Source organism: Onychomys torridus, chromosome 9, assembly GCF_903995425.1.
Source record: "Onychomys torridus chromosome 9, mOncTor1.1, whole genome shotgun sequence".
Classification (NCBI taxonomy): Eukaryota; Metazoa; Chordata; class Mammalia; order Rodentia; family Cricetidae; genus Onychomys; species Onychomys torridus.
Window position 1 is genome coordinate 56,424,739 of NC_050451.1, and position 13,419 is coordinate 56,438,157.

The 13,419-nt window shown below is 43.8% G+C and overlaps 1 protein-coding gene across 1 annotated transcript in view; it reads right to left on the reverse strand.

The window, feature by feature from the left end:
- The window catches only part of Dock5 (dedicator of cytokinesis 5), a 191,672-nt gene that overhangs the window by 108,415 nt on the left and 69,838 nt on the right, over positions 1 to 13,419 (reverse strand). Inside the window, exons 3-5 of the mRNA XM_036199166.1 lie at positions 10,603 to 10,643; positions 4,000 to 4,055; positions 1,948 to 2,044 (exon numbers count right to left, since the gene is read on the reverse strand). Of these exons, the coding sequence (XP_036055059.1) occupies positions 1,948 to 2,044; positions 4,000 to 4,055; positions 10,603 to 10,643 (194 nt within the window). The remainder of the gene's footprint in view (positions 1 to 1,947; positions 2,045 to 3,999; positions 4,056 to 10,602; positions 10,644 to 13,419) is intronic.

Sequence of the window (13,419 nt, forward strand, 5' to 3'; positions counted from 1 at the left end):
GCCACAGGAATGACAGCCGTATCCTTCCCTTTCCAGAGTGCATGATTTAGGGGCTCAGAGTTAGTGCTCTCATCAACTAAGTCTGAAGAGATCAAAAGACCACCTTCAATATGGGCATGACGTCCCAAGGGCCAGACCATGTGTTCAGCAGTAAGTGTTCGATGGTCCAGAAGGGAACATTAAGGATTAGTTTGTTTAGAAGACACATATGAAAAAGAAAGGACACAAATGAGGCTTTGAAGGTTGGGTAGGCAGAGAAATGCCACCTGCTTTCTCCACGAAGGGTTGGTGACTTCTAAGGTTATGATTTATCCTGGAATACACAGCCCCGAATGGAATGAAATTCTGTGGGAACTCTTAGGACTGGTGCTGGAATGAGGTCTGGTTACTGCGTTAGTAGGCAAGGACAAGAAAGGGAGTATCACTGTTAACTTAGTCAGACTAGCCTATAGACTCACGAACTTCTTCACATGTCTAGTCAGAGAGTACATTACTCACCATATGACTTCCTCATCACCCACGGAAGCCTGGAAGTCCCCTAAATAGACGAGACCCACTGGTGCTTACCGCTAAGACCTCCCGAGAGGCAACATTAGTCGTGGGTTCCAGGGTTAAGGGAAGCTTTTCTAGCCTGGAGAAGAGTCCGCCATGCTGGCAATGGACTTTGAGTGGCTTGTGCACTTGCAAAGTAGCCGTTTCTATTCTGATGATGTTGAATGCTGGGAGTGCCAGGCCCTAGTCCTGGCTTTGCTGGGCAGCTATGTTTAAAGAGAAGATGCCCCCCTGGCTCAGTTTAGAGCAAAGCTAAGGAGCTAATGTGACAATGGCTTTCTTGGTAGAGAATAGCACATGGTGAGACACACAGTTTGCACATGTCTTCTGGGCTCTCTCCCTCTTCATATGGAGCCACAGGAATTCCATCATGAGCCTCCATGTTAATGTTCTTATAGCCTCCCTGCCACTCACCTCCCAAGTCTTCTCCTCTAAGCACTACAATTGGATTAAATTTCCACCTGTGTTACGATTTTCTTTCCTAATTCTGTTTATGTATTCACTTGAGGCAGGGCATGCATGCCACAATGTGTGTGAGGAGGTCAGAGGACAACGTGTAGAAGTTGGCTCTTTCCTTCCATCATGTGGGTCCAGAGGATTCAACTAAGGTTGTTAGGCTGGGATGCAAGTGCCTTTACTTGGAAAGCCATGTCTTGGTCCCAGCCTTCATCCTCTTAATGCCTCACAGTGGATTCATTCAACTCTAACATGACCTTCAGAAGGGACAGATTACATTCAAACCACAAAGTCCCAGTTGTGAACACACATACAACTCATAATAATGGTTGTCACACAGAGAATATTCCTGTGCCTATGTGATTTCCCACTGAACTAGCATTTTATATCAGCATTCTGAGGTCAAAATAGTGGGGAGAGAGAATACATAAGTGAGCCTGCCTCAGCTTACCACAATATATGGTTCAGAGTCTGCAAAGTCCCCTGGTCATGGTTATAAATGCCCTCCTCCTTCAGAAGGCTGAGCACTATGGTGTTTATAAATGTCTACTTGTTGGCATAGATAGAGATGCTAACAGCAAGTGCCTTGGGTTTCTGCTAGAATTAACAGATGTAACTGCATCTTATTTACAGCAATGTAGTGAGGGTTCATGGTTTGAGGTGCCCTAGAAGGCCTTGGTGAACGTTTGCAGTTATAACACATTATTACTTTCACAATCAGCAAGAGTGAATTATGATCACACCCACTTCCCTCTATAATCTCTTTATCAGTGGCCCAACTCTGGGGAAATGAGAATCATCTGGCTTTCAGCACCATGGGCTCTAGGGAAGGCTCATCTCACACAAGGCAGAAGATGGCTCTGCAGCCTTAACAGTCAGACTGAGGGTCCACAAATGGCACCCAAGACCACCACTAGGGGAGCCCCAGGAGAAGCTTACCACATAGAGCTTGCGCCAGATGACGGCCCATTCTCGTAGAGTATTCGTGAGTTCCTGGACCAGCGGCAACTCCCCAGGAATCACAGTTTCATGCTGCCTACAGGGAATCAAAGAGATGTACACTTTACTGCACATGATAGGAACTGCCTCCCATAACCAACACACTCTTCACAATCAAAGGCAGGAATGTGGCTGCTGTGGTTTGAAATAAACCAATCTGCCTCTGAAGGGCTATCCAGTTTGGAGAACTTGAACACAGGTAAACATGAGCCAAAACACAAGGAACTGAGAGCAGCACAATCTATAAACTGAGTTTTTGCATGGCAAAGGCTAAGCCTAGACTCTACTTCTCCATGTTGAATCTCTCTAAAAGTGACAATGACCAAGACATATAATAGCTGGTTCAATTGGGCACTGCTCCATTTTGTAGAGAGGTACATGACATGTGATCTCCCCCAAAGATCTGTTTGCAAGACTGATCCATGCCCTCTTCTAGAAAGGACTGGGTCTTCTTCTCATCTGCTGCTTCTGAGCATGGAAGATGGAAACAAACCAACATCCTCACTCTCAGTAGGCTTAACTGCATTTACTCACATAAATTATCCCTGCTGTTCCTACAATTATCAACAGAAGAAAGATAGCAAAGACATGCAAACACATAGGAAAGAGCAAAAAGACCACCGTGTGAACATGCAAACATGGGATGGAGCTAAGTGTGAATTTCAGGTCAAGTAAGGCAATGTTAGGGCAAATGTGACTCATGAACCATCTGTGACATGCTAGCTTTGGAAAGCTGCAGGTGGTCCCCGACTTAGGAGAGTCAGATTTTGCAACTCTTAAGATGGCTGGGAAGTATATACCAACCAACAGGTGCTGGCTTTTCACTTCTGCAGTGTTGAACATATTACATGAATAATATGCTACCCTATCCTAAAAATAGGCTTTGGGTTAGATGATTTTGCCCAGTTGTTAGCTAATTTAAGTGTTCTGTGTACAACTGGAGGTGACCGGGCTAGGCTATGTTAGGTGAAATAAATGCATTTCTTGTTGTTCTTTTTTATTAGCATATATTAATTGTGTAAAATGATGGACTTTCCTGTGGTGCCTACTTGTGACATTGTTAACTCCAGTGGGTTTATAAGGACATAACGGCAAGTCCAGGAGCATCTGTATCTGCTGACTGAGTAACAGTTAACTGGACGTCCCATCTTTCACCTGGCAGAACCAGTTAGAACAGGGCTCCTACTTTGCCCTCACAAGTGACATTTGGAGGCTGCCCAGGAATGGCCCACTGGGGAGAGGATTCCTCTAGGAGGTGGACGAAAATAGTTACTAGCGCCGGTTCTGCTGTGGACAGACAACCTGTGAGAACTAGAGCATGCCTCTTGTCTTAAAATGTGGGTGCTGTGCTTAGGACTTCTCAAAGATGTTCATCTAGCTTAGAGGTTCCAGGATTCTGTGACAGCCTCCCTGGCACCAGCCACGGAGTCGAGTTTTTACTTTCTTAATTCTCTCTTCCTACTTCGAGTGTCCTGTTTTCCTTAGCTGCCACAGAGTCAGTACTCTGCAGGACAAAGGACATGGTCAAGAAATGAGTACTCAAAACTGAATGGATTTGAACGACACAGCACATCCCCACACACTGCTTCCCTAGTACCTCACCCGAAGCCCATCACCAGCGCTTTCCTCCAGGAAGCTGTGAAAACTCTGAGGTGTACTTGCAACTGATATGTTCAAAGTTGAGAGTTGAGGAGGGCAGACTAATGTCCCCCTTCCCCGGAGGTTCACATGGACTCACAGTCACATACACAGTGAGCAGTTAGGAACTCCGAGGGGAAGTGGAAGGCCCTGAGAGTTCATTGCTGCTGTCTTTACTATTCTGGGGAAGGGCGTCCAGGAGGAACAAGCACAGAAAGAGAAGACAGAAAGAGGAACTATATGAGGCAAGAGAAACCAATGACAGGAGAAGGACATCAATGGGTGTAGGACATTCTTTCCTGGTCTTTTCACTTCTTCATCACTTTAGAGTGGTCTTCCTGGACTGGAACTTACCCTCCATTTTCCACACTTGCCTCTTTCAAGTGGATGTACGTTTCAGGGAAAATACCCTACAGAAAGAAAACACTTGTTATACAGCCATTAAAAACAATCTCAAAGTCAAGAGCATAAACATTTCAAGGAGGGCTATGCCCACCTCGACAAAAGGAAATTGCCAACTGGGTTTGCAGGGCATCACTTGTGATGACCAACTATATTTCAACGAAGGAAGCATGGAAATACTGAAATAGTAGAAGTTAAGATTTGGTCTCACAATGCATAAGATGTTTTGAAAATAAAGAGGTAAAATGCCCCCATCAGCTCAGAGATCCAACAATGGTGAGGAATGTAATACTGATAACCTAGAATCTTTACCGAGCCAACATGCCATGATGTATCCATCAAGGGGCCCCTCATCATGAGTGTGATGAAGTCGCTAACATTTCATACAGTAATTCTTGTCAGCACTTTCATTGGAGACCAACTGCAAATCATTAGTTACCTCATCATTTTCACCCTGCATAGTCTCCAACTGTTCTCCCTTTTGTAACCCCAAAAGGCATTTCTACATCAGTATTAGGACATTGCTCTCTAGCGACAATTTTAAAAGAAGAAAAAGAAAAAGTCCCAAGGAAAGGGCACAAAACCACTGGGTGGGAACTAGAGAGCTGCAGAAAAGATTTCTCAGTAAGACAGAACCATCCACAGAGTTCTCTTGAATACTGAAGCTTGTGTTTCCTTGTGCAATACCCTCAAGACGCCACATGGAGAATGAGTCATTGAGCCTTGCTTTCGAATAGTTCACATGGCAGAGGAGATGAACTAGCCGGCATCTTGAGTCAATTACTCCTACCTAGCCTTGCTCACGGCAGGGCTGGCATGATCTCTGTGGACATTAAATGTCAGAGATTGCTGACCACACAGGTGGTGGTGGAGATAGCCCACAGGCCATAGGACCATACGTGCACTCATAATCCTTAACAGGACAAGAAACCAGGAACTTTGACAGCGGTTGCTCCTGTGGCCAATTTCATGTGCTAAATGTGTCTACACACTGTTCTCTCTTTCTTTATCCTTCGCCAATACAACAAGAAATGGACAGAATGCTGGGGACTAAGCTGATCTCAGCATGAGTGATGGCAGAGGGATCCTGCAACTGCTTTAGGCAGAAGCAAGAGCCCCATCTCTTCAATCAGACAGGGTGATGTACTAGTGAGAATATACGGTTCCAGTCTCTACTGATGAGACCACACACACACACACACACACACACACACACACACAGAGAGAGAGAGAGAGAGAAGGTGGCCTTGAGTTTCTTCAAGTGTACAGGATACAGAGTGATTAGGGGAGACTGATTAAGCAGCAATAAAAACAAACACAAATTCAATGTAACACTGGAAATACCAGGTCACTGTTGATATCTACAAGAGGAACAACTATGATGTGATATGGAGAGAGCAACAGTGACTAACAATCACCTTCACACACTACCATAAGGGGTTTTCATGGATTTATCTGTATTTGTTTTCATTGTTCTTTCATTACAGGGTCAATCCAGTATAACACGAACCTTAAACACTCTTATTAATAATAATAATATTAAAAAAAAACCCTCAGGAGCCAGGTATTGGGATGAAATCTGAAAGATCAGAGAAGCAGAACAAGCCACAGCCACCTCACCTCAACAACCCCTCATCCGGTCCTGTTTCCTCAGACTGGAAGCCTCTGAGTCCTCACCCGAATGGATCTAAGTTGAATATATATGCCTTATATATCTTTCTGCTTCCTGCCATCACTTCCTGGGATTAAAGGCATGTGTCTTTCCCAAGCAAGACATGAGATCTCAAGTGCTGGGAGTATAGGTATGTACCATCATGCCTGGATGTTTCCAGTGTGGCCTTGATCCATCTGGATCTCTGCCTCTGGAATACTAGGATTAAAGGCATATGCTACCACAGCCTGACCTCTATGTTTAATATAGAGATTGTTCTGTTCTCCAGACTCCCAGATAAGTGTACTGGGGTGTACAATATATCAACCACATTTCCCCTTTTTTGTTTAAAATTTAAAAAGTTATAACTAATATAAGAAAAAGTATATACAACAAGTATATACAATATATACAATCAAGGATTACATTAACAATGTCTAGTCGATTAACATTTGACAGATTAAGACAAAAAATTCCATTATATACATTAACAATGTCTAGTCCATTAACATTGGACACATCCAGGCAAAAATTTTCATTACTTATCCTATTTAAAATAAGTAATTCCTTTTTAAAATAGATTTTTTAAAAAAATCTACCTTTTTATCTTATCATATCCATATTCTCTCTTTTTTCTTTTCAGAGTAGATTTAATAATCTACCCTTTTCTATATCCTCTTTTTTTTTTCTTTTTTCTTTTTTTAAACAAGTACCCTGTATCTATCCATGATCCAATACTTGCCCATTTCAGAACTTGCCCAATTAGAGAACTCTGATGTATAATACTTCTCTGTTTCTATTCTCAGCTTTCATTTATTTAATTGACAGTATCTGAATGTCTTCTTCCTATTGAAATTACTTGGAAGAAGTCATATTTTTTTAACCCAAGGAAAAAACTTCATTGACACATAATTGACTCTCTATTCATGAGGTACAGTGGTCCTCAACGCATATACAATGTATAATAATTGGAGAAGGCATTAGCACTGACTTTAAAAGAAATTGGGTTTGGAGAGGTAGGTCACTTGGTAAAGTACTTGCCATGTAGGCATGAGGACCTGTGCTCAATCCCCAGAGCTCACATAAAGCTGGGCTTGATGGTCAAGCCTGTCATCTCAGAGCTAGGGAGGTAGAGATGAGCAGAACACTGGGGCTTGCTGGCCAGTCTAGCTGAAGTAGTGAATTCCAGGACAGTGAGAGAACATATCTCAAGCAAATGAAAAGGGGTTAGATAGGAGAGATCAGTTTAAAGTAGAAGTTATGGGCCAACAATATGGCTCAGTGGGAAAAGGTGCTTGCTGCCAGCCCTGACAACCCTAGTTTGAATCCCAGGACCTGCATGGTAGAAAGAGAGAACTGACTCCTGCAAGTTGTTCTCTGACCTCCACATTCATGCTATGGCACATGAGCATGCATGTGCATGTGCACACATGCATAAACACGAAAAGAGATGAACGTACTAAAATACAAAAAAGTAATAGTTATAAGTTTAAAATAAGCTGTAACATTGCTGAAGCTAGGCATGCAGCTCTAAAGCAGGACATGTTTAAGATGTGGAAGGTTTAATACTAGGAACCAAAAGAAGAAAAAAAAAAACCTCAAATGTAATACTGCTAATTCCAAGAAAAATTCTGGCAAAATATTTTTCAAATCAAGGAAGTTTTTTTAAAAAGCTTCTGAATTTATAGTGACTGGTCTGGGTTGATTCCTGGGAGCCAGCCATGATACCGGTCCTCAGAAACATAAACAGATGATGACTTTACGACACTGATGTTGACCATGGTAGATAATCTACACGGGTGTGCAGGCACTAAGGTGCTGCTATCCAGAGCCCATTCATTTGGTGAGCTCACTGCTCTGTCATCTACAGCATCACTGTGCCATGGTGGCACTGTAGTCATTTAGTGTCTCTGGTAAGGCCAGGGCCAACTGATGTCTCTTGGGTCTGCCTTCCTCTTCTCAATGCAACCTACTCAACTGAATAAATTCCAGCTAACGATTTTCTCTCTGTTATCCTGTCCACACACCCACCACCCTGCCAAGATGAATGATCAATTTCCTCAAGGCTCTAGTCTTCCTCAATTTGCAAAGCCACTAGCTCCCTTTTATCACCATGCCAAATGGGTAAGTTGGCTTATAAACGACACCAATAATTTCCATGAAAACAATTATCCTTTCAAATGGCTCTTCCCCCAAGACAGGAAGAGGAGGGACCAGCAGAGGAGAGGATTTCTATCAGGCTGCATCTCTTAATGAAGGGGTGTCACACTCAGCAAAATTCAAGACTGACGCCTTTAATTCCATCTTTGTTTCTTGGATCTCCACAAAGAAAGATAATTTAGTTTAAAAAAAAAAATCAATGCACAATCATTGTGCCAAATTCTGTTCATGTTTTTCTTTGTCAAGGGACAGAGGAGCTCTTACAGAAACAGTTTTCTCCAAAAGGTGAAGTTTTCAAGCTTACAGGGTTTTTGTTGTTGTTGTTCTTTAGGTTTTGTTGTTGTTGTTGTTGTTGTTGTTTGGTTTTTCAAGACAGGGTTTCTCTGTGTAGCTTTGCACCTTTCCTGGAACTCACTTGGTAGACCAGGCTGGCCTCAAACTCACAGAGATCCACCTGCCTTTGCCTCCCGAGTGCTGGGATTAAAGGTGTGCGTCACCGCTGCCAGGCCTAAGCTTACAGGTTTTAAAGAACTTTTTAATTAAGAACAAGCAATATTACAAACACACACATCCCTCGGATGTTAACTAGTCAGACCAGAAGGCACCACTAGCTGGATGGATGCAGACATGTCAGGAAAGTACAGAATGCATAGAAAGCAAAGTCTTCTATGCTGGAACAAATCCTTGTGTAGGGTACAGGTCTGGGACCATGTTTTAACAGTACCTATGGGTTTGGTTGTTATTTTTGTTGTTGTTGTTATTATTATTGTTATTGCAGTGGTGGTAGTGAGATCAAACCCAGGGCCTTTTGTATGCTAGGTAAGTGCCTGCCATTCAAATAGTGTGGAAACAGGACATCAGTAAGGTTTGTCTTAGTCTCCTAAGTAGCTGGGACAACAGGAGTGTACCGCCAGGCCCAGCCGTTCTTGGTATTCCATATGATTTGTCGGAGAAGTTTTCTGTTCACATTTTACATATTAAATTTAAAAGGAAAGGGCTGAGAATTAAGTAACCCAGGCATTCTTTGTCCCTCACACATTTCAGATTAAAAAACCTGTTAACTTGTGGGAGTCTGGGGATAGCCCACAGAACTCTGGTGGAGGTCAGAGGACAACTTTCAGGAGCTGGTTCTCTCCTCCTACTGTGAGATCCCAGGCTTGAACTCAGGTCCTGGGTCTGTATGGCACATACTTTCACCTGCTGAGCCATCTTGCCACCCAGAAGTGTTAACTCTTACTGTTTTCGGAAAACTCAACTTCCACAAGTGTGAGTAAAATTAACTACAAACAGAGCTAAACCCACCCACAGCAGGGGTGAGTGTGCCAGGCGTCGGCTTCCCTGAGGCCTTCAATCGAGTCCTGTCATCCTCGAATCACGCCAGCACATCTGACAGCCACACGGGTCTCCACTGGAACACTGGGGATGCTGAAGTCAGCAAGAGGAGTGGAAACAACCAGCTGGAAATGGCATGTGGCACAGGACTCTGATTGTGGGCCGAAAAGCTCCGCCACTAGGGCACGGCAGGGACAAGTGGGCTCGCACCAGGGGGACTTGGCACCTGCAGGCACAGCAAATGCTCCTTTGTTTTGTTAGATTATGAAAAAGTGAATGGTGTGTGTGTGTGTGTGTGTGTGTGTGTGTGTGTGTGTGTGTGTGTCTAAGAGTGCGCAGACACCAAGACTGAAGAGTCACCAACTTCAGCCACACTCGCCTTTGGGTTCCTGTGACCTCTACCCAGCAGGCAGGCGTGTGAAGGCTCTGTGTTCTTCTGAGATTTGGCGGTTTCACAGGCCAATCTGCGTGGGACTATATCTGGCCCGTGATGTGGTCAAAAAGCGAAAACCGTGAGTTCTTCTACCCTTTCTGCTCTGACAAATTCAAGTGTTTCCCTCACCCTCTGCTATTGGCACACGAGCAAACTGCGAAATAAGAAAGCCCTATCAACTTCGTGCTTGCAAAGGAGAGGGCTGGCACATCACACTGCCCCACACAGCAAGCACCATCAAAGGAAAAGTGCTGAGATGGTCGAAAGCAAATCCAGGAGCGCCGTACCATGGCTACTAGCCTTTCTTTAGTTTGATGATGAGTTGCCCTGACAATGGGAAAGGAAACCATCCAGGCCAGGGTTTTGCAAACTCTGCCTGAGTCAGAAGAAACACGCTTATGGTCTAGCACGAGACAAACAGTCCAATAAAAAGCATGAACCACATAGACATCAATACCCGAGGTAAATGTGTCCTAAGTGCCTCTGTTGTTCAGGTTTGATCTCTGTTGCACGTGTTGGTTATACTCCACTGAAATGGCTCCATGTTACTCCACGGGCCTCACAGATTGAAGTCACTACTCTGGTTTGATGGGATGAATCAGGGGACAGGCAGGCAGCATCAGTTTGGGTAGTGTAGAAGTGGACGTAAAGGACACGAGGGAGACGTGGGTCCTGTCCCTTCCTCCCTGACAGAGGTCCCTAGGGCACTGGCACTGTCCTGCTGCCTTACTCAGCTTCAAGAAGGGTAGACAGCAGGAAGTCTGGGGCCTTTCCTTGAATCAGCTCCCAGGAAACGTAGCCAGGGAACTTACGCTATTCCTCTTGAGCACAGGGGCCGAAGTCTTTGTTTTCAGATCAAAGGAAGAGTCACAGAAATGAACGCAAACCAGCTCTGGAGAGAGCAGATAAAGGGATCTCACAAGACAACAGGGAACTAGCGGGCAGTCAAAGGAACAAGAAACAGAACAATGTGCCATACCTTTTTAGATTTGTTCTGGAGAGCATATCCTCTGTACCAGCCTGGGGAGGGGAGGGGAGAACACAAAGCATGTTATGTTTTCTGGGAGAAGAAAAAGACATCAGCAACATGCACTCACATGTTCTATCAGCAATCCTGAGATGGACACCAAAAGAAGCTTTAGACAGGTGGTTCTGAACCTGTGGGTTTGCAACCCCTTTGGGGGTCAAATCACCCTTTCCCAGGGGTCACCTAAAACCACTGGGAAACAGATATTTACATTACAATTCAATAATCAAAATTACAGTTATGAAGCAGCAACGGAAATAATTTTATGGTTGGGGGGGTCACGACAACATGAGGGACTGTATTAAAGGGTTGCAGCATTAGGAAGGTTGAGAACCACTGCCTTAGACTGTGAACCATTCCATTTATTGCCCAGTAAAGATCTATTTTACAGTCACATTCTCTCACTAACCACAAGACTTAAAATTTGCACAGAGGGGGCTGAAGAGACGACCCAGCAGTTAAGAGCATTTGTTGCTCTCATGGAGGACCTGGCTTGAGCCTCCCAAGTGCCGAGATGACAAGAATACACCATATACAATACCAGATTTTAATTCTTTCGTAAAATTCCATGAAGGTATTTATATACAGACATTTTCCCATTTATTACAGAATCCACAACTTAAGGTGCCCACAAACAAGCATTTGATATTAAAAACAACTGAACACTTGTTTTTTCTTGTAGCCACACCCATCAAAGGCATCAATGTGCTCACTGGAAATCCTATTGTGAATAGTATGTAAGTAGATGGTAAGTAGGTAAGTAGATGCACTCTGTAGTTAGAACTACAGACCTCTGCCAGTAGGCCTCTAGAGCTAGCTGCCTCATAAGAACCCTGTGGAAAACTGTAAAAGAAGGGAAGGAAGGAGGAGCCAGAAAGGCTGAGGACAGCAAGAGAACATGGCTCACAGAATCAACTAAGCAGGGCTCATAGGGATCCAGAGACTGATGTGGCCATGATGGAGTCTGCATGGGTCTGCACTTGGTCCTCTGCATACATGCTGTGGTTGTTTAGCTTGAGGGTTTTGGGGTTTTTTTGTTTGTTTGTTTGTTTGTTTTGTTTTGTTTTGTTTTTTTCAGGCTCCTAACAGTGGGAGTGAGGTGTCTCTGACTCTTGGGCCTCCTCCTGGGACCTTTCTCCTCCTACTGGGTTGCCTCACCGAGCCCTGACATGAGGGTTTGTGCCTAGTCGTACTGCATCTTGTTATGCTGTGTTGGACTGCTGTCCCTGGGAGGCCTGCTCTTTTCTGAAGGGCAATGGAGGAAGGAGCAGTAGATCTGGGGGGTGGAGAGAAGGGAAAGAAAGGAGACTGTGGTCAGGATGTAATGTATCAGAGAAGAGTAAAAACAAACAAACAAACAAACAGAAAGACATCAGCCAGAAAATAGTTTCATAATCTCTGTTTTTGTGTGTTACAAGTAGAACATTGAGTTTACCTCTTTAGTTACAGATTAACACTTTCACAAGTTTTAATTTATCAGTGAAACTAAAAAATATAACGAATTTGTTATGTGTCACAAAGGGTGTGGGAGTAGGGCTTTGGTATGGAATTAAAGTCTGCACCAAGGCTACATGGTTGAGAAAAAGATCTCTTGACGAAAAAACACTGGCCTCAATTTCGGAAGCCAATGTGCAGGCTATCAGGTTAGGCTAGAATACACTGAACATTCCTCCCATGACCCAGCAGTCTATGCCCTTCCAGACTCATGGTTCTGCTAAGACACGAAAACAGTCTCGTGTGAATGGCTGGCTTGGGCATCACCCTGGATGGATAAAGGGCAGAGCAGGAGGCCATGCTGAGAAAGGACAGTTGAGGCAGCCTTTACTTTTCAAGCCACATAAAACTAAGAAACCACAATATAGACTTGGACCCGCTTCCCCGGAAGACTGTATCTGCATGCATGAAAATGGCGCTTTACACAGACATTCATCACAAAATTATGTTTCCTAAACCTGTTATCTTGAGGGGGGAAAGATTTCCATATAACCCTTCTAGCTTATCTCTAGAATCATGGCATATGTATAATTGCTAGGAAAAAAAGCACAGAATTATTATTCTGGACTTGTCAAAGTGAACACTCATTTTCCTTGGCAGCAAGTACAGTAAGTACCTAATCTACATCTGGGAGCTTGATCACTTTCCTAGTGTCAGAACGCTAAAAATGCAGCTACTAATAATTGCTAATAATTCCCAAGGCTATGATCACAGGTGTTTGCTATTCCTATATCATAAACCTGGGCTGCCATACAAACAAAAACACAGTTTTCCCATTAATCCTCAATAGTTAGTGTTAAACGGTCCTAATTAAATAGAGTTTGCTGTTAGGTTTTAGGAGCACATCATGATGCAAACAGGCCGTGGGCGATGTATCAGGAAGCAGTCTGTAGCCAAGCACAGACCAGGGAGTATGAAATGGCAGGTATGTTCCAAAATTATCATGGAATTACAACAGGAGGAGAGGTGGGGTACAGGCAGGCCAGAGGGTGAGTCTTAGCTACATTTTAGTGAAATAAATCTTCAAAACTAAGTTCCAGCCACCGTGGCAAGATGGGTTGCACTTCTGGGGTAAGAAGGCATTTCAGTTTCTTGGGGACTGTCCCCAATCCATGATAAAAATATCTCCCCATTTGAAACTATCAAAGTTCCTAATGCCACAGGCAAATTTACTCACTTTATTTAGCCCTAAATAATTGTCATCAGTCAAGACTCTACCATCTGCCCGTTTCATTCACCTATCCAGCGACTGGTCCCAGGATTTTCTGCATTCTC